The sequence below is a fragment of the Hyaena hyaena genome, unplaced genomic scaffold (genome assembly GCF_003009895.1).
Source record: "Hyaena hyaena isolate Hyena2069 unplaced genomic scaffold, ASM300989v1 scaffold_43, whole genome shotgun sequence".
NCBI lineage: Eukaryota > Metazoa > Chordata > Mammalia > Carnivora > Hyaenidae > Hyaena > Hyaena hyaena.
In genome coordinates, this window is record NW_024080675.1 from 1,054,155 (window position 1) to 1,074,663 (window position 20,509).

General features: G+C 36.9%; 1 protein-coding gene across 3 annotated transcripts in view; it reads right to left on the reverse strand.

The window, feature by feature from the left end:
• DTL (denticleless E3 ubiquitin protein ligase homolog) overlaps window positions 1-20,509 on the reverse strand; it is a 49,448-nt gene that overhangs the window by 21,045 nt on the left and 7,894 nt on the right. For all 3 annotated transcript variants that reach the window (XM_039230135.1, XM_039230134.1, XM_039230133.1), the window contains exons 5-12: window positions 20,319-20,439; window positions 17,407-17,472; window positions 16,118-16,230; window positions 14,825-14,898; window positions 13,383-13,486; window positions 12,994-13,098; window positions 9,840-9,952; window positions 2,257-2,346 (exon numbers count right to left, since the gene is read on the reverse strand). In XM_039230135.1, coding sequence (XP_039086066.1) covers window positions 2,257-2,346; window positions 9,840-9,952; window positions 12,994-13,098; window positions 13,383-13,486; window positions 14,825-14,898; window positions 16,118-16,230; window positions 17,407-17,472; window positions 20,319-20,439 — 786 coding nt within the window. The remainder of the gene's footprint in view (window positions 1-2,256; window positions 2,347-9,839; window positions 9,953-12,993; window positions 13,099-13,382; window positions 13,487-14,824; window positions 14,899-16,117; window positions 16,231-17,406; window positions 17,473-20,318; window positions 20,440-20,509) is intronic.

The window sequence follows — 20,509 nt, forward strand, 5'->3', positions numbered from 1 at the left end:
CCAGATTTCCAAAGGACTCTACAGTTTTTTTATATCTGCTGGTATATCTTTCATTACCAGTCATTTCTTACCTGACCTAAGGCCCTCATATAAAACCAAGTTCACTTCATTTTAATCTTAAAAACTTGGGCAAGTCATTATCTTTATCACCTGCTATAGAACTATGGCATATATAATTATAATACCTTTTTTACTCTTCCTCTTAAATGATAAACCAGAATATGTCACCAACATTCAGTTTCTACCACTTTCTTCTGAATTATACATGCTCTGGCTCACTGCTAAGGAAATGGGATCATTTCCAAGATCAGGCTTAGTCCATGAATCTAGGAAGCTGTGACAAGTAGAATGAAACCATTCCTTTGAGATTCTTTTTCAAATAGGTAAAGGAGCGATCTGGGAAAACAACAAGTTCACTAGGCTGAAAGAAGTTAAAAATAACCTTTGCCCCTTTAAAAATATCTGACCATTCCTGATCATGGTCCCAAGCCTTTTATGGCAGAGAAAGTCCAGTCTGAAGAGCTTGTGGCAAATGGCCACTGGTACGAGAGCTGTTCCCCAGCATTTGTTTATATAATTTCTCTATTTCAGTCACTAAAGAGAGAGAAAAAAGAACACACGTTCTCTTAAGTCTTGGCCCCCAAGAGACTGGCAGCTTTTTCCTTTCCTTACTGGGAGGCCAAAAGAAGACACACATATTTAACTGCTCAAGAAGAAATGCCTGGAATCCCCAGTTACTCTATGGCCTATTAATAAGAATTATTATTTCCAGAGTACCTACTGTGCATCTGACAATTTATATTTTTTATCTTGCTCAATTCTCGCAATGTAAAAACCTTGAACTCAAATAACCTCATCTGTAAAATAAGAATAAAGTTATTTGCCCAATGTCACCACAATTAAGTGGCAGAGCTAGGACTGAAATATTAAGTTTTTCTAATTTCAAAGGCTAGAACCTTTTGTTTTTAAACCATATCTTACCTTCCTAACTCTAGGCTAGGAGCAAAATTATTTTAAAAATCCTTTTAAAAGGGTGTTCACTAGATTAGTACAGGTAAACACTCCTGTTATTTCCTAGAAGTATTTTCTGTGCACATAGATAATGCACAGAATATATGGTGGTTGAAAACAGATGACACAAATAAGTGAAAAATTAAAAAAAAAATCTTAGTTCTACAAAAGTATAAAATATGTTAAAAGCAGATATTTCACTGGAAGTTACATGGAATCCCAGAAGGAAAATGTCACTGGGATGTAATTATTGGAGATTAAAACAATGAGTTAAAAAAAAAAAAAAGGCCTATCATGAGGCTGAGCACAGAAATGGTTATACAGGGATACAGAAATAAAAAGAAACCCACAGCAGTACTGGAAAGCTAGCAGGGATGCCATGAGTAGGCCAGACCATAAGAAGTTTCTGGAAGATAAAAAACAGATGGGAACAAAACCTCAAAACGTCATACATGAAAGGGGAGATCTCCACAGAAGTGATATTGCTTGTAAACCCCAAATAACCCAAAGACCAGAGCAATGGAAGCCAGGAGAGTGTGTGGAATTTGGGCCACCATTGTATGAAAGCCCTACGTGTACATAAAATTAATGTTTCTGGCCTTTCTAACTTTCAGGATTTTGTTTGTTTTTAAGTGCTACTGTTAAATTTTCTTTTAAGTGAGAAATGTCTAAAACATTTTGGGGCTGCTTTTGCAGTTTGCCATAGCTACCGTAGCACATTAAGACTTCACAGTACACATTGCTGAGGCATGTGAAGACTAAACTGGATTGTGAAGAACAGTCGGGATGTTACCTTTAACATATCACATTAATAATATGCAGGAAGTTAATAAAACTGTTTTTTTCACCTTTAGATTTTTGTTTTACCTTAGATATTTGGATGAAATTTAATTATATTAAAAACTTAATTCTACAATTAGGAAAACAATGACTTCTAAGGAATCAAGAAATCCATTCTTATTCCTTAGTGTAAGTTTCCCTACTGGTAGAGAAAAGCAGAATGTCTATGATTTTTTTTTTTTTTTTTTTTTTACAAATAGTTTATTGTCAAATTAGTTTCTACATAACACTCAGTGCTCATCCCCAAAGTGAGAATGTCTATGATTAATGCTGACATAGATCCTGGATCTAGTTCTTTTGATCTCTATTTAAACATTAAAGTCTGTATAACTCTCAAACTAACCTTGGGAGAATCTACAAATCTGTGATCCACTTTTTAAGTCAACTACAGATTTATTTACAAACCTTTGTGAAGTCTGATGGACACCAGCACACAGATGTGACCTCTTGAGAGTGACCCTGGAGTACAGTAGGAGGATGCCAGGGTGTGGAGACCTATCACACCATCAAAAAAGAAAAAAACAGGTCAGCAGAACAGTGTTAGGTCTCCCATATAGAGCCTTTAAATCTTTCCATGTCTGTGCCTTAGAGAGCTTTGTTACCAAAGGTCTCTAAGTATGTCTAGTTATAGCTCAGAAAAGAGTTCCAATGGGCAAAGTTATGTCACTGATCTGAGAAGACAGATAGGAACTCAGATACCAGGACAGGACTACTTAGCTATCCATATATATTTTGACTAAAATGCAAGGATGACATTTCCCCTCACTTCTTAGCTGATAAACTTTCTGTAAGGATGGAGGTCAGCTGCTAGGTAGTGTACACTTCAAGTGGAGTCCTGTTTTCACAAAGCCTAGACATTTTCAGATTTTCTCTAATCAGTGACTTCCAAGAACACATTAGTTAAACCCTGAAAGCATCTCAGACATACTACCAGTTCTGTGACAAAAGGAGAGTCTTTCATCCAAGAGACTCACTGATTTTTATCAAAGTCATCCCTTCATTTTGCTTAACTGACTGAGCCACCCAGGCTCTTCATTTTGAAAGTCTATAAACTATATACTTTTTTATATGGACCTTTTGGGAAAAAAAAAAAACTTTTAAGATTTCATTTTGGTTAATTTGCTTAAAGAACTCTTGAATTTTCAGTTAAGTTCTGCCACATTTAAAGGATCAAGAGGGTCATATTGTGCAGTGCAACACACGTGACTAAGAATCACACACACTCTCCCCCCGATGCCATTACTGATCTGCATTTGACAGTTGATTCATTCAAGACCTGTCAATCCCTTTCAGAGGCCATGGGAATTAATCAGCACAATATGGCACAAACTCATTTCTATTATTATAGCACATGTGTTTGAAAAAGAGAAACTATTCCCTTTTCATTTTCCCGAGGCTCTGAATCATTGCTCATCTGTATGAAGAAAGTGGAGGCGACTGTGGAAAGAATATTTGCAAGAATGACTAAGTAAACTTCATAGATTCCTTCAATTGTAGTGAAGATATTCAACACACTGATTCATAAGGTTCTCCAAATCAATTATTACTACTCTTGGGTTAAATGGCACATGTAAGGATTCAAAAAGCAAAAGAAGAGAAAGAACAGAGTCTAATTTGCCTTGCTGGGTTAATTAAGAGTTTCACAGAAAAAGCTTTTTCCTGAGTATTAAGAAAAAAGACCTCACTTTTTGCCTCCTACAAAATTTGTGCAAAAAATTGCACAGAGAACAATAACCTGTTCTCTCATGAGGTAGCATATTTTTGAAGACTTTTGAGATAGTCTCTTTCAGAACTCAGAGAAATTCTCCTTCCTTCTCTCTTTGGGATGGCCCCAGCCCATTAAGCTTCCCTTTATCCAAGGCCCAAGCAGGACTGGTAGCACCAAATTAAAAGGGAGAGAAAATCCGAATGTCCTTTTGACCCTCTCTGGTAGGAACACATTACTCTACTGCGTTGGTTTACTCTGCTTATGGCCTTTAACTTGTCATTTCATGATATTGGCTCTTCTTCAATTTTCTAGGCATTACAATACCTAAGGGAACCTAAATGTGTATGCAAAGGATTAAAATAAATTTCAAGGGGTGCCTAGGTGGCTTAGTAGGTTAAGCTTCTGATTTCGGCTCAGGTTATGATCTCACGGCTTGTGGGTTCGAGCCTCGCATCAGGCTCTGTGCTGACAGCTCAGATCCTGGAGCCTGCTTCAGATTCTGTGTCTCCTTCTCTCTGCCCTTCCCCCTCTCACACTCTGTCTCTTTGTCTCTCAATAATAAATAAACATTAAAAAAATAATACAAGTCAGCATTTGTTGAGCCAGGCACTTTACATAGCCTTAAACATGGGGGGAGAAGGTTCATCAAAAAGTTAAACACAGAATTAATTACTAGATCCAGCACTTATATTCTTAGATATACACACAGAAGAACTGAAAAATGTATGTTCAAACAAAAACTTATACATGAACGCTCATAGCTGCTTTATTTATAAAGCCAAAAAAGTAAAAATAATTCAAATGTCTACCAACTAATAAATCGGTATGTAAAATGTGGTCAATCCACACAATGGATACTCAGCCATAAAAAGAATGAAGTACTGATACTTGCAACAACACAATGAATCTTGAAAACATTATGTTAAGTAAAACAAGCCAGACATAAAAGATCACATATTGTGTGACTCTATTTATAGAATATGTCCAGAAGAGGCAAATCCATAGACAGAACATAGGTTAATGCTTGCCCGAGGCTGAGGGCAGGGAAGAGTGGAAAGTGACTCTTAATGGGTACAGTGTTTCTGTTGGAGTAATGAAAATGTCCGGAAATGAAATAGTGATGGTGGTTGCACAATATCGTGACTGTATTCAAAATCCCTGAACTATACATTTAAACATGACTAAAATGATAAACCTCTATCTCAACAAAAAAAAGTGGAGAGAAGGACATATTGTGGGCTGAAATGAGAGGTACTGTCCAGCACGTTTATATGAATGGTAGTTCCAAGAGCTTTCACAGTTTAGGTCTGTATTAGCACGGTATAGTATACTTGCTGACTGCTTGAAGAAGATGAGTGTCCTCTGGTGAAGCTCAAGTAGTTTTTAAATCCTTCATTTTTATTCAAATAAGTTTTTATTCATTGTCACTTCATTTTTATAAAACATCACTGTATCTACATGATTTATCTATTTTTATTCAAAAAAATTTTTTCAACATTTATTTATTTTGAGAGAGAGAGAGAGAGACAAAGAGAGACAGCATGAGTGGGGGAGGGGCAGAGGGAGAGGGAGACACAGAATCCGAAGCAGGCTCCGGGCTTTGAGCTGTTAGCACAGAGCCCAATGTGGGGCTTGAACTCACGAACTGTGAGATCATGACCTGACCCAAAGGCGGATGCTCAACTGACTGAGCCACCCAGGCTCCCCATGATTTCTTTTTTAAAAGCCTCTCTACTTTTAAGTCGAAAGAGGAAACTATTTAAGTCCAAGAGGCATTTACACCTGTGCATCCTGGAGAGGGTCAAACCATGGAAAACTGCCCTCTCTTACATATTCTAGCTGTTATACAGACTTTAATTCAAGGAATGGAGAGTCCCCATGGTAAAACTCCTGGAACTATAAAGGCAACAGGTAGAAAGAACTGGCTTTAAGCTATACATGTAATAAAACATTTTATATTCTTAAACATGCAAAAAAGATCAGCACCTTTCCCCCTAAAGTCTCCTTACTATGCCCAGTGAGAAACCAAATCTCATCTTTATTTCTGCCATGAGATCATTTACACTTCCTAAAGTGTCAGGCTCAATGTTTCGCAGTCAGCGGTAGAATGACTGTGCCAAATGAGTTTATTTATAACCACTCCAATACTATTCAGTGGCTATAACAGAAATGAACCAGGGAAAGGAGGCAAGGGTAAGAAATTAAAAAGAAAAAAAAAATTAACTGTTTGTATTGTTAAGTCTTGGGCCTCAGTGTCGGAGTCTAACTATGTCTCCCCTTTGTTGAGCAGTGGTAAAGAGTAGAAGGCCATTCTCTTCTGTCTTAAGACCTGAAACTCCTTTATTTCTCTGTTTTCTAGTGCCCCTAGGCTTTTTAATGTAGAAAAAAATCCCAACACTTGAAGGAATTCTGACCTTTTGGAAACATAGCAGAGCTATAAAATAACCTAATAGCTTGGATATGCAGCTTGCACAGAATGGTTTTTAAACTACACCCCCACCTTATTTTTTTAATCATGGAAAAGAGAAACTGAGCCACCTCACTAGGCAAACTCAATTTTAGGAGCAGTAAGCTTGCCAGGATCTCAAATATCAGAGCCTGCACATTGAGTTATGTGTGGACAGGCAGGAGAACATCATGTCTGAACCACATCATTCAGCACTGACATGTGACCCAGCCTAGGAATTTAGAAAGGGTCACCCATGTATGTGATAGCCAGAGTAGATGTCTGAAAATGGGTTACTAACAACAGCCAAATATCTTTACCGCATGTCTTTAAAGAGAGAAACTACCTCGACCCTCATTCCCTGAAACAAAACAAACCAAGACAGAATGGCCTATGTACTAAAGAAAACAGCTAGAGAGAATTGACAATAAAAGTATATCTATAAACACGTATACACGTGTATAATATACAATTATATGTAGAATTATGTATATGTAATTAAAAAACTGATTTAGAGGTGCCTGGGTGGCTCAGTTGGTTAAGGGTCTGACTTCGACTCAGGTCTTAATCTTGCGGTTCTCGAGTTCAAGCCCTGTGTCAGGTTCTGTGCGAACAGCTCAGAGCCTGGAGCCTGCTTCGGATTCTGTGTCTCCCTCTCTCTCTGCCTCTCCCCTGCTCACACTCTGTCTCTCTCAAAAATAAATAAATGTAAAAACAAATCTGAGTTTTAAGTGATTTTTAAGAATGATCAGTCCATTAAGTATTTTTTGCATAATCTTTTATTATGCTTTTTGGTATGTGTAATTTTCTTTTAAAAAATTAAAAACCTTAAAAAGATACAGACTTTGGTAGGAATAAAAATCTTCCTGTGAAATTGGGAGTCAAATAGAAAAGGGAATGGAGATAAGACAGTGAGAGTGGGAGAAAGGGAAAACAAAAAGAAAAACAAGCATTAAGATCAAATCTGAAACTCAGAATTTAATATATTAGAAGAAAGCATTAGTGTCAGTAACCTATATTATTAAAGTTTAAAACTCAAGTCAGATGGGGCGCCTGGGTGGCTTAGTCGGTTAAGCGTCTGACTTTCGCTTAGGTCATGATCTCGCGGTTCGTGGGTTCTGGCCCCGCGTCAGGCTCTGTGCTGACTGCCAGCTCAGAGCCTGGAGCCTGTTTCAGTCTGTGACTCCCTCTCTCTCTGACCCTCCCCTGCTCACGCTGTCTCTCTCTCTCCTAGAAATAAATAAAACATTAAAAAAAAAATTTAAAAAATAAATAAATAAATAAAACTCAAGTCAGAAAATTTTATAGGCAAGAAATTAAGTAAAAACTCTTACGAATAAGGGTCTTAGATATATATTTTATAAGCAAATTGCCATTTAAAAATACAATAAATAGGGGTGCCAGGGTGGGGCTCAGTGGGCTAAGCATCTGACTTTGGCTCAGGGCATGATCTCACAGCCCGTGAGTTCGAGCCTCACGTCAGCCTCCATGCTGACAGCTCAGAGCCTGGAGCCTGCTTCAGATTCTGTGTCTCCCTCTCTCTCTGCCCCTCTCCTGCTCATCTTCTGTCTCTCTCTCAAAAATAAACAAACATTTAAAATATTAAAAAAATAAAAATAAATACAATAAATAAAAGAAAGAAATGCACTTACAGAAAAAGAGGCAAGTACAACAACACAAAAGCAACTTGGATAGAACAACGTCTCCACCATGTGACCATCTAGGATATTGTGACTAAAAACTCCTAAGGTAGTGTTGCATTTTTGCACCTCTAGGTATTCAGTTTTTTTAGTGTGTCCCCCAGGACCAGATGAAATTAAGCTGAAGAATTATCCTTCATACCTGACGGATTCTATCCTGTCCTAAACCAACATTAAAGATACAACTTCCTAGAGGTTGGCAGGACTAAGAAAGATGTAATTGCCTTCTGAGAAGGGATTTGATAACATTGAATCTATGGGTCTATGAAGTTTGAGACTTTATGCCTCTAAGATCCAAAATGTGTGAATTCTGATCATTAGATTCACCAATGTCAAGGACATCTATGACATTACAAGGCAATCTAGAAGATCCTTTCTAACCATAGGAAAACAATGCCATATTATTCTTATTTCTCTGAACTCCCAGACACTTCTATAATTAATTAGTCCCAAAAGAGCTAGTGGTTAGTAAGTGCTACTTGTGTAATATTTGTTTTCTCCACTAATGTCAAATGGAAAGCTTTAAATTTCTTTTTAATATATTTTTAATGTTTGTTTATTTTTGAGAGACAGAGAGAGAGGATCTGAAGCAGGCTCTGTGCTGTCAGTACAGAGCCAACTCGGGGCTCAAACTCTCGAACCACGGGATTATGACTGGACCTATAGTCAGGCGCTTAATGGACTGAGCCACCCTGGATGCCCGCAACAGCTTTAAATTTCTAGGCTTATAGCAGTCACTTAGGAATCACTGTTATTTAAAAAGTAAAAACATATTGGGGCACCTGGGTGGCTCAGTTAGTTAAGCATCCGACTTTAGCCCAGGTTCATGATCTCCCGGTTCATGAGTTGGAGCTTATCAGGTTCTGTGCTGACAGCTCAGAGGCTGGAGCCTGCCTTGGATTCTGTGTGCCCCTTTCCTGCTCATGCTCTGTCTCTCAGTCTCTCAAAAATAAATAAACATTGGGGCGCCTGGCTGGCTCAGTCGGTTGGGCGTCCAACTTCAGCTCAGGTCATGATCTCACAGTCCGTGGGTTCGAGCCACACATCTGGCTCTGTGCTGAACATTTGCTCAGAGCCTGGAGCCTGTTTCAGGTTCTGTGTCTCCTTCTCTCTCTGCCCCTACTCTGCTCACACTGTCTCACTCTTGTCTCTCAAAAATAATAAATGTAAAAAAAATATAAATAAATGTTTAAAAAAGTAAAAAAATTTATAAACTTGTGAAATGGGAAATCTATAAAATAAAAAGATTAAATAGTGCTATTAAATATATACAAAAGGGAGAGGCACCTGCATGGCTCAGTCAGATAAGCAGATGACTCTTAATTTTGGCTCAGGGCATGAGCTCATGGTTCGTGAGTTTGAGCCCCACTTTGGGCTCTGTGCTGACTATACAGTGCAGTGCCTACTTCTGATTTTTTCTCTCCCTCTCTCTCTGTCCCTCCCCTGCATATGCTCTCTCTCTCTCTCTCTCAAAATAAATAAACTTAAAAAATATATGTATATAAAATTGATAAAGCAGCCACATCTCTTCTAGTAACCTTAAGATTGGACAATTATGAGAGAGTAAAGAGTACAATTGCCATATAAATATTTTTGAGTGTTTTGTGCAAGGCTCTATGGCTAATTTGGGTATAGGATCCTGGGGATTAAAATATTGTATTTTGAAGATATTTCTAAAAAATATATTTTGAGAGAGTGTGTGTGTGCAAGCAGGGGAGAGGCAGAGAAAGAGAGGGAGAGAATCTAAGCAGGCTCCATGCTCAGCGCAGAGCTCAACATGGAGCTAGATCTCATGATGAAGGCAGAAAGGCAGTCCCAATGTGTTTTTCCAGGAAGTAAGACAAAGTAGTTAAGACTCTCTCCAGTTTTTTGAGTTCTTAATTTCTTAATAATCTGTGAAACTCCTGGAGGACATAGGTTGTCAATTTCTGAGAAGCTCTGGCCATTAAAGTGTGATATATTCTGACAATCAGAAGGAGGTTTGGCTATGTTAAGAAGGAAGAAGCAATTTTTATTGAACATCTGATGTAGAAAAAGTTAACAGCATGTGTTTGCATTAAACTTGCTCATCTTAGAAAAAATATTTTAAAGAATACTTTAGTCTCACATTTGTGAGGGAAGTTTGGCAACTTACCTTCCAAATGTAGGCAGCTTCATCACTTGAGCCACTGACTAAAAACTGGTCATCTGGACTAAGACTGGATTTAACATAAAAGGTAGAATTTTGATGTCCATTGAAGATAGCCACTGCCAGAGGGGGGAAAAATGAAAATACTTGGTTCTTGTTATTTCAAGTGTTCAAATAAATGCAGACAATATACGTGTTCTAACAAGGTTTATTACTGTATTGACTATTGAATGTTGAAACAGATAGCCCAGCTATATTCACTAAATTAAAGGGAACTGGACATTGGCAGAAAAGCAGAGGAAGTCTCAGAGAAGCTTTATATTAGACCCACTCTCATGACCTAAGCCAAATACTTGGTACAGAGCTGGCTATACACAAGAAAGTGATGAAAAATGTTCCTAAGAAGAAGAACGGAACCAGTGTCCACTCTTTTAGTAAAATGCCTTATTAGACTTCTCTTTCCCCACTGTGAGGTAGGGCTTTTCCACTGTATAATACATTGGTGCTTCTTCCTCTAAGACTTCAAATCTCAAGGATAAATTTCCTATTTTATCCTTTCCTCACTAGATCTCATAGTAATTTGAACAGAGCAGATTTTCAAACATTTGTTGCATGAATAAGCACAAATCAGTGGAAAGAGTTAAGATTTAGGGACAGCTCATTTGGGATGTAGAAATCTACCTTAATTTTTCTAAGAGTCTTTTTAAAAAGGATGGAAAGAAGTAGCTAGTGGGGTAAACTGTATGTTTATATGTAAGATATTCCAACTAGGTTAGGGTTAGCCTTTAGATTTAGACTTTTTAGTACATGGTAAAAGGGCAAATAATCCAACCTAGCACAGTGTGCTTGATAGGCTCTTCTAAGAAGACCAAAACCTGAGGCCTCTGCTATGAGAACACTAATGGGTAATAGAAAAAAAAAAAACAAATCTCACATATTGGAGAATTTAAGACTATATATAAGCAGGAAAAAATTCACTCCAATCTTCTAACAGAAAGGAAATAAGAATTACTAAGGACTTAATAGCTTTCCTTAAGTGGTCATAGAAACCTCTTCCTTTTACCAAAATAAAACTGGAAAAAGATCTTATAATGTTAGCTTTTCAAGAAAAAGCCTACACTGTTACACAGTCTCCCCTGTAACCCTCCCAATGTGGAAGTTAAGCAGAATGTTAATCAATTCAGATATACATTTTCTTTTTACCTATTATGATAAATCTCACAAAATAAACAGGTTCCTTTGTTCTGAATACAACTCGAAAATTATATTTGTTGATCTTTCTCTACTCTAATTATGAATGGAAAAATACAGAACAAATTTCCCGCTAAAATAGTAAGTATTTATTGCCCTCTACTGGTCATCAAGTACACTGTAAATGCTTCAGATCTCTCAAAAAATCCTTAAACCTGTATTGGCTTTGATTAGCTCAACTTAAACTTTAACAATTTGGGCTCTGAAAATAAAAATGCTTTATTGAAGTAGTTCAGAGTCATCTTTGTGAACATCAGTTAATATAAAATATTGCGAATTAAAAGTATGGGAGATGAAATATTAAGCCCAAGACCCTTTTTGAAGTTTTGAAAAAGATAAGCAATTACTGGGTGTCACACATACATCTGTCACTGAATTTCTAAGGAACGTTATCTACCTACCTATCTACCTACCTAATACTATTTTAGGAGCACAGGGAAAAAGTTACTAAATTATCAGTAAAGTAGCCGTGGGCATATCTGTTTGATGACAGAGGGACAAACTAAACTCAAGGTCCCCCTTTAGGGCCACACTATAAAAAAAAAATGACACAGAAAGAGCTCTTGTGGGGTGCCTGGGTGGCTCAGTTGGTCGAGCATCTGACTTCAGCTCAGGTCATGATTTCATGGCTTGTGAGTTCAAGCCCCGCATCAGGCTCTGTGCTGACAGCTTGGGGCCTGGAGCCTGTGTTGGATTCTGTGTCTCCATCTCTTGCTGCCCCTCCCCCACTCATGTTTTGTGTCTCTCGCCCTCAAAAATAAACATTAAAAAGCATTTAAAAAAAAAAAAAGAAGAAGCTCTTGTATATTCGATAACATGATTAGGACTGTACTTTTATTTTTTTTGGAGAAAGTTTTCAAAAAGTCTATTTTATATTATTTAAGTTAAAAACTATCCAAGTTCTGGTTCTACTCAGGAAAATAGGAAAAGAAGTTATAAACCACTTCCCCTTTCCAAATATTCTTGTTCTTGTTTAGACAACACGAGAACTAATCCAGGGCGTTAGAAACACCAAATGTGAAGCTGTCATAGAAGTCAAACTCCTATTAATGGCTTGGGGCAGTCTTTGGAAACTTCTGTAAGGGCCCAGCTAAATTCTGTACTATTTTAAGATTTCTTATTTATCAGCACATCTTACTTTAATGGGAACTAGGTAGCTTTGGGGATTGGTTACAGAACTCAAACTCTGTTTCTGACCTGAGCAAGAACCACGTTACTCAGATGTAGCTTGGCTAAGTAATTAATAATATTCTTAAAATTATATAACCCAAATAACCCTCTTAGACTATGCCTAAGAAACTTTCACCTCTTTTCTAAAAATGTCAGGTATCAACTTTATACACCAGATACCAATTTTAATTTTCTTGAAGGAAAAAAAAAAGGTGAGGTTAGGGAAAGCTAGAGATAAAATAGACTCTGCCCAACATTAAGGAGGTTGAGTAGATAAAACCTATTTAAGGCCTTAAAAACTTCAGCTCCCTAATTTTAACAAACAATGCCCGAACAAGACAAAAGCTAAGCAGAACAGCTTTCTGTATCTTACAAAAAATTGAGATAAGTCTAAATATAGTCAAAGGGACATAATTTCAGGAAAGACTCACTGTTAAGACCTCAAAGTCCTCTTAGAAAAAGGGCAATATTAAATTATCATTAACAGGGGCGCCTGGGTACCTCAGTCGGTTAAGTGTCCGACTTCGGCTCAGGTCATGATCTCACAGTTTGTGGGTTCGAGCCCCGCGTCAGGCTCTGTGCTGACAGCCAGCTCGGAGCCTGGAGCCTGTTTCAGATTCTGTGTCTCCCTCCCTCTCTCTCTCTCTCAGAAATGAGTAAAAAACATTAAAAAATTATCATTAACAAACACTTCCATATTAGTTTTTGGGGAGGAGATTTGAAGTGGCTAAGATCTTACCTGGAGAAGTCTTTAATCCAGTCATATTGAACATATAGATATTGTCATCTGTGCAGTTAGCAAATAAAGTAGAGCCAGTGGAATCCAAAATCAGACTTGAGTACCCTAGAAAAACGAAACTTTAGTTAGCATGTCCTGATGACAGCGAATAGAACTGAGATGAAAATGTAGAGGCAAAAGAACATTCCACAAGATTATCAGAATTCATCTTCCCTCAAATATATATAAACCAAAAATATTCCTTTTATCTTTTGAATTTCAAAAAGATACAACCACATGTTCACCTCAAGTCCATGTTGCTGAAAACCAGCCTGATATTTATTTTTAAAATTTTAACAAAAACTCACACATCTAAAAAAAAAAGTCCTACAGGATCTAAAAAGGCTTACCTAGTTTTCGAGTGCTGCTACCTGGGTACAGAAAAGACTTGGATGCTATGGGTTCCTGTCGATAAGCAGTGTAATTCTTACGTAAATCCCATATTTTGATTACCCTAAAAACCAAGGTAAAGAAAGTTATTTTGTAGCCACCCAACTCCAAACAGTTTCAACTACATTGAATGACTGAATGTGAAATGACTTTTAATCTGACTCCTCTAGCACATCAACCACGTACAATGAGGATATCTCATTGGGGAAGAGACTGAACTATCTCATACTATTGTTTCCAATGTCAGGCTAATAACTTAAGCAGAACGGAAACAGATGTGATCTGACCCAGTGATGGGTTACCTTGAGTTTACTTTAAGAGAGCGGAAAAGGAAGATGAAGGTTGGGTTCTGATGGTCATTGCTTCATTGTTTTCAGAAAAAAACAAAAAAACAAAAAAAAATGCATGCTTCCTAAGTCGTTAACACTCTACATGTAACCTCTAATACCATAAGGAATAAGCTCTGTCTTATGGTTATATCTCTCTACATAATTCAAGTAATCTAAATAAATTTTCCTGTGAAATTAAGTATTTCTTCATTTTATCTATTGGTATAATTGTATTAATCTTCAACATCTAGTTTATAGGCAACCTGAAAACCCATATTTTGTGTAGAAGGGCAGTATCCTTGGAAACAGAGCAAGCTTTCACGCCATTCACAAGCATTACTAATAACCTTCAGATAATCCTCCATTTGTGCCTGAGAATTTGGTCCAGAGACAAGTTGTGGGGTCCAGAAGAGACAACAGAAGTTCTAGTTCATTAAGCCTTCATCTTCTTAGTTTTGAAGGGAGGGATGTCTTCAGAGATACAATGAGCAAATAAGGGGGCAAAGAAGGGTGCTTAAAAACACTCAAAGAATTTTTATTCTAACAAAGCAACCAATCAAGAAGTACCACCAACTTATTTGGAAACTAAACATTCAGACCAATCACAGATGGCAGGTATGTGAAAGTCATTAGGCCTTACTGATTACTCCCCAAAATGCCCTTTATATACCCAGAATCAGATTTCTTCTTTTAGGGTTATTCCTAAACCTGAGAAGAGAAAATGCAATATAACAGAAATCTTACTCCTGAAATAAGACCCGCTGCTTAAATTACACTGCGTGGACAAGGGAGCTTCCCATCCCGCTTCTCTGCAACAGCAACAGCAGCCAACACCGCTCCTGCGTGCTAGATAATGTGCTCAGTGTGACACATGGATTACCTCATTTAATTTTATGAGCAAAAGTCCTAATTAGGGATTTTTCAGTGTGATCTGTAGTTCCTCTTCTCAGCTGGATATTCACTACATTGAAAGTTAAAAGCACACACATTCTATTTTAATGGGACTAGGTGACTTCCCTGTCATGTTTATGAAAGAGATCTCATCAAAAGAAACAAGAAATAAAGGCTCTTACCCATCCACGGCTCCTGCTGAGACTAATGTATTCTCATCTTGAAAGAGGACCACAGTAACACTCTGCTGGAAATCCTGACAGCACGAAAGGCAGAAAAAGAATGGCAAAAGTCCTATTTTGGGTATCATAATCTTCACCACGAAGAGAACAAGATGCTAAAATGATGGCTTCTCCCTCACCCAAACTCTGACTTAGACTAAATCTTCCTTTTCCAATAATCCTAAATCAGATATTTATACTGACCAAGGAATTTTAGTGTGAAAATGACCTTTATAAACATCATTAAGTTACAGTATGTAGTGTTGACTTTGCCTTGTTCTCAAGAAACAAACTGGTTCTACTTAAAATCAGCCCTACTAATAAGCTGTGTATCCTTAGGAAACTCATTTAACTTTCCTGTGCCTGTTTCATCTGTAAAATGTCACCGTCCACCTAAACTATCATATGGAAGTGTCTAAAGAATTATGGATGAAAGATGATTACATGCTCTGAAAAATTTAAAGGAGCTCAGTGGAGTTTTACCTAATTGCCATTAACAAGTTTTCTTAGCTCAGAATCTGATTGTTTGAAATGATATTAATTTTAACTTCATCTGGCCTCCAAAAACCACATTAAGCCAGTCACTTTCCACTCATGCCTGTGTCCTATTCATGGTATACAATTTTAATTAGTAAAAACATTTTTCTAACATATTAATTTGGATCCTACAGACCAGGAATATTAGAAAAATAAACACAATAAAGAGTAATGGTGATTTTTTTGGAAAGGAAAAAAGATGTATTATGGGCATTGTTTAAGCTTCGACTACAAGTTTCTAGAGAGATACTACATTCTACCTAAATGTCTCAGTACATTTACTATTTTGCCAAATGTTTAGAAAAGTATTAAAAACTCATATATTTCAGGTAGTTATGAAAATAAGAGTGATTACCTCCCCCTAAAGTAAACTGTATCAAGGTACTTAATATGTTTCTTGAAACTATCCCCCCCTGCCTAACGAATTATATTATACTATAGATATGTATATGCATGGAGAACTCTAGGGATGAGGCTCAGGAAAATGAATTTTTAATATACTTCCAGGTAACTGTGTTCCACACTACAGTTTGAGAACTACTACTGTAGTACTGAAGGTATTGAGTGTTAAGCAATAAACTACTGTTACCAAGACGAAATGAAGCTTCTCATTTACTTCATCTATAGCTCCTTATGTTATGCCCAAGAAGTTCTATAAAATGTGATTCTATCCTACTGTTAAGATCTGCACATATGTACACAGCTATAAAACCTTACCACAGAAGGAGCAAGTCCTTTTGAATTCTGTTTCTTCTTAGGTTTTGAAGGGGTTTGCTTGTCTAAGGTATTGTGAGCTCCACTGATTTGATTCACTTGCCTATAAAATCCATCTGAAAGATATTCCCAACAAACTGATTTAGGTTTCAGAACTTTATTCCCTTGCTGGATATAACATTTATGCATAATATCCCCAAATTAATTCTATTCTTAAAAGTGAAATAAGAAGCCAGGAGCTACTGCATTTCTTTTGGTGAGATTATAACGTATAAAAAAGAAATAATCGCATGGATATTTGGAGTACCTTTATTCCCAAATGCCAAAACTTGGAAGCAATCAAGATGTCTTTCAGGAGATGAATGTATGAATAAACTGTGGTATATCCAGACAATGGCATATTACTCAGCGGTAAAAAGAAATGAGCTACCAAGCCACGAATAGACATGGAGGAAACTTAAATACATATTAAGTGAGAGAAGCAAGTCTCAAAAGGCTACATATGTATGATTCCAACTGTATGACATTCTGCAAGAGGCAAAATTATGGAGACAGTAAAAGATCAGTGGTTGCCAGGGCTTGGGGAAGGTCAAGATGAACAGGCAGAGCAGAGAAGTTTTAGCATTGTGAAACCAGTCTGCATGATACTATAATTGTAGATACATGTCATTATATGTTTGTCAAAGCTAATAGAATATACAATACCGAGAGTGAAGCCTAATGTAAAGTGCAGAGGGGCACTGAGTGCTAATTATGTATCAGTGCAGGGGCATCAATTCTGACAAATGTCCAGTTTGGCTGTGGGATGCTGACAGTGGGAAAGGCTGTGGGCAGAGGAAGTATTTTCTGCTCAATTTTGCTGTGTATCTAAAAGTGCTCTGAAAAATAGTCTATTAAAAATAAATAAGTTATTTTTAAAAAAGGAATAAGCAGGGATATGTTCATTGCATTCTGCTTAGTGGTGTCATGGGCACAACGTGAGCATAATTATGTTTAATCCAATTCTTGAAAGCCAAATAATTTTTAAATTAAAAGATTATCTCCCAGTGAGCCCATGTATTAATAATTACATCATTAATTGAGGTAAATGGCATAGTTCAGAAGACAACAGAAGTGAATATGGAGGGTAATACTTGAAACACTCACAGTGATCCTGAGAATTCATACAATGAGCAGAAATGGGCGATTATGAACATGTGCCCCCTGGTGGTAACCAGATAAAATCACTAACTCAATCAAAATAAGTAAGGGGTGATCCCACATTTATCAAAATTTAAATGGAACTGGTCTACCTTTTTTGTTGCACCTGGTGTCCCAGACCATGATGTTGCCATCTCTTCCACCTGTACAGAAGACAGCTGGGGGCGAAATAATTTATAAGAAGTTAACAAAAACCAGTCAATAATACATGCATTTCAACTTAAGTTTCCTAGAGTATCTATTATTGTATGTTAGGCACTATAATTGGCACAGGAGATTAAAATTGCAAAAAATACATGACTTAACAACAAGTAAGAGAAAACAAAGTTGTGAAGGGAAAGGATTACAAAGAACTCAAAAGGCTTATGCTGAAAAAACCACTTTATAGAATAATCCCTCTGTGTAAATATTCTTAAAACCACACAAAACACTATATATAGTACACGTACGGAAATAATGATAAACAAGCAATAACCAAAAGATACTCAGAGCTTACTAAGTGCTGTACACTAACCCATTGGCTTTATATAAATTATCTCAATCCTTGTTATCAACCCTATTAGGGGGTTATTACTATACCCATTTTATAGATAAGAAAACTAAGGCATAGAGAAGGTAAGTAACTTATAAAGATATTCTTAGAATAAATCCAGAGCCCACTCTCCAAACCTCCAAGCTATATTGTCTCAGTATAAAAACATGGACGAAATCTATACAAAATAGCACAACAGGTGACCTCTGGGGATGGAAAGAGGACAATGGGATTAGAGAATGGAACATAATGGAACTTCAATTTATCTGTAATGCTGTATTCTTTAAACCAAAAAGACTGTTTCCTGTGTGGAAGAGTGAGCACTTACCAAACCAATCTTTACCTGTATTAGCTATAAACTTTGGACAAAACATAAAAACCAACTACCTGAGGGCTGTTTAGAAACTAAACAAAAACATGAAATTTTTGGAGGGGAGTTTATACCTGAAGCAAATGATTGGCCTGGGCTAATTACGGTTTTTTTCTAGTTTTACCTTGAAGGTAACCAGTTGTAATACCATTACCAGGCAGCTAAGATGCCAATAAAAAACCTACTATCTTTCAAGCCATAGGAAGTAGGAAAAGGAGGCTGAGGCAACAAGAGCTGTCAGAGAGGGGAACTCCAGAGAGAGCGAGGGAAAGGGTAATCTCATTCTATGTTTAAATTTAAAGCACAGGGCACCTGGGTGGCTCAGTTGGGTAAACCTCCGACTTTGGTTCAGGTCATGATCTCACAGGTCATGAGTTCGAGCCCCATGTCAGGCTCTGTGCTAACAGAGCCTGGAGCCTGCTTCATTCTGTGTCTCCCTCTCTCTGTTCCTCTTCCCTGCTCATACTCTCTGTCTCAAAAAATAAACATTTAAAAAACTTTAAAAAAAAATTAAATTTAGCACAAGTCTCTGGTTGACCCCTTAACCACAGATGCAAGGGAAAACCAAAAGTGGCTTGTAACTAAAGCTTATGTTGAAGAACTGAAGTGGGATCTGACCCTCCTGACAGTCTGTAATCTAACTATTACTGAGTTAATTGCCTGTTAAAACAAAAGTATCAACAAATGAAAGTCCAGGGAAATAAAACTGACTTTGCCCAAGGGTTCAGAGGCAGAAACCAGGAATAAAACAGGGGTTCTATGTATGTTTGTAAAAGTGTGCCCTGTACAAAGGCATTTGGCTGAAGAATCTAAAATCTAATCTGTGTTAACCAACCAAAGTATGTGGCTTTGGGGGCAGTGTCCAACCAGATAATTCATGCTAGAGCCACTACCGACTACTGAGAGCCATGATAAAAGCCACCAGCCCCAATTTCTAATCCAGTGCTTTTTCTACTAGACCACATTGGCATAGACTTACTGTATAGAGGGACCAAAAGATACAGTGTTTCCCTTTTCTATTACTCCTTAAATAAGTTTACTTAAAGTAGGGTAAATTTTCATGATCTTATAAACTCCGAGTAAACTCTGATACAGTAGTAAACTAGAATACAAACATACCTAACTTTATACAAGAGATGTTCTAATGACAACCTAGTGGTAAAAACTATGCCATATATTTTTCTTCAAGATTCCACTCTCAAAAGCAACCATAGTCAATTAAAATTGACATTTTTTTGAGTACAAATCAGCTCAACAACTCAGTTTAATTTTCCTGAGGGCTCATGTGAATAAATGAAAATGTTCCTTTTAAAAACAGAATATTCTTAATGATAAAGGAGACTGCAATGTTTATCTTTATCATTGAGATTAAAGTCAGATTAATGCAGTCACTTCTTGGAGATCAATGTTTGGCCTATTTGTTTTTAAAAAAATTATACAGTGAGAAACTAATGGAGGAAGGAGAAAAGAAGTGAATAGAAATGAAGAACTCATTCAGACAATCCTAAGTTTTTCCCTAGCTATTATAGCACTGTTCTGTATACCATTCTTTATATCTTCCTTCTCTATTATAATAGCAAAATAAATATAGAAAGATAAATTTTGAGTAAATAAGAGTTGAAAACATTAGAGAATTGGGTGATTTAAAGCAATTAAATGGTAAACTTTTAGGTAGAGAATCACACCCATTTTACCAGTTTTCCCACTCTATCCTTACAATCCATTTAATTAAAATTTTACAAGTAAAGTTAAAGTATTTAGTTTACAAATAGAGTTAATCAGTGTCCAGGACAGGTTTTGACTTTAAAGGACACTCAAAGTTGAACAGGAGTATTGTGGCTATTTATAAATATTCACCTTATCTGCAAGATTATAGAAAAAAATTATCTGAAGAATCTTAACAGGGACAAGCTGGAGATAATATCCATAAGAACAGGACTAAAAGCCAAGTTAATTTCATGGATTTCAGTCATGAGACTCTCAATCATCTATGTAGGTAAAGTAGCAATTCTGACAGGAGAAACGGAGGAAACAATTACAGCTTCTTATTAACTCACCATAAAGGAGGTTAAGGACATGAAAGAGGATAGGTACAAACCTACCTTTCTCAAACTTAGAAAAGGCAACTGATTTGAGGCTGCACTGATGACCTTTGCATGTTCCAATCAGCTCGCCAGCTTTTACATCCCAAAATTTGGCTGTTTGATCACCTGCTGCTGTAACCTTTCAAAAATAAGGTATTGTAATTTAATCAAGCAATGCTTTACCAGTATTTACCCAAATTCCAATAAAA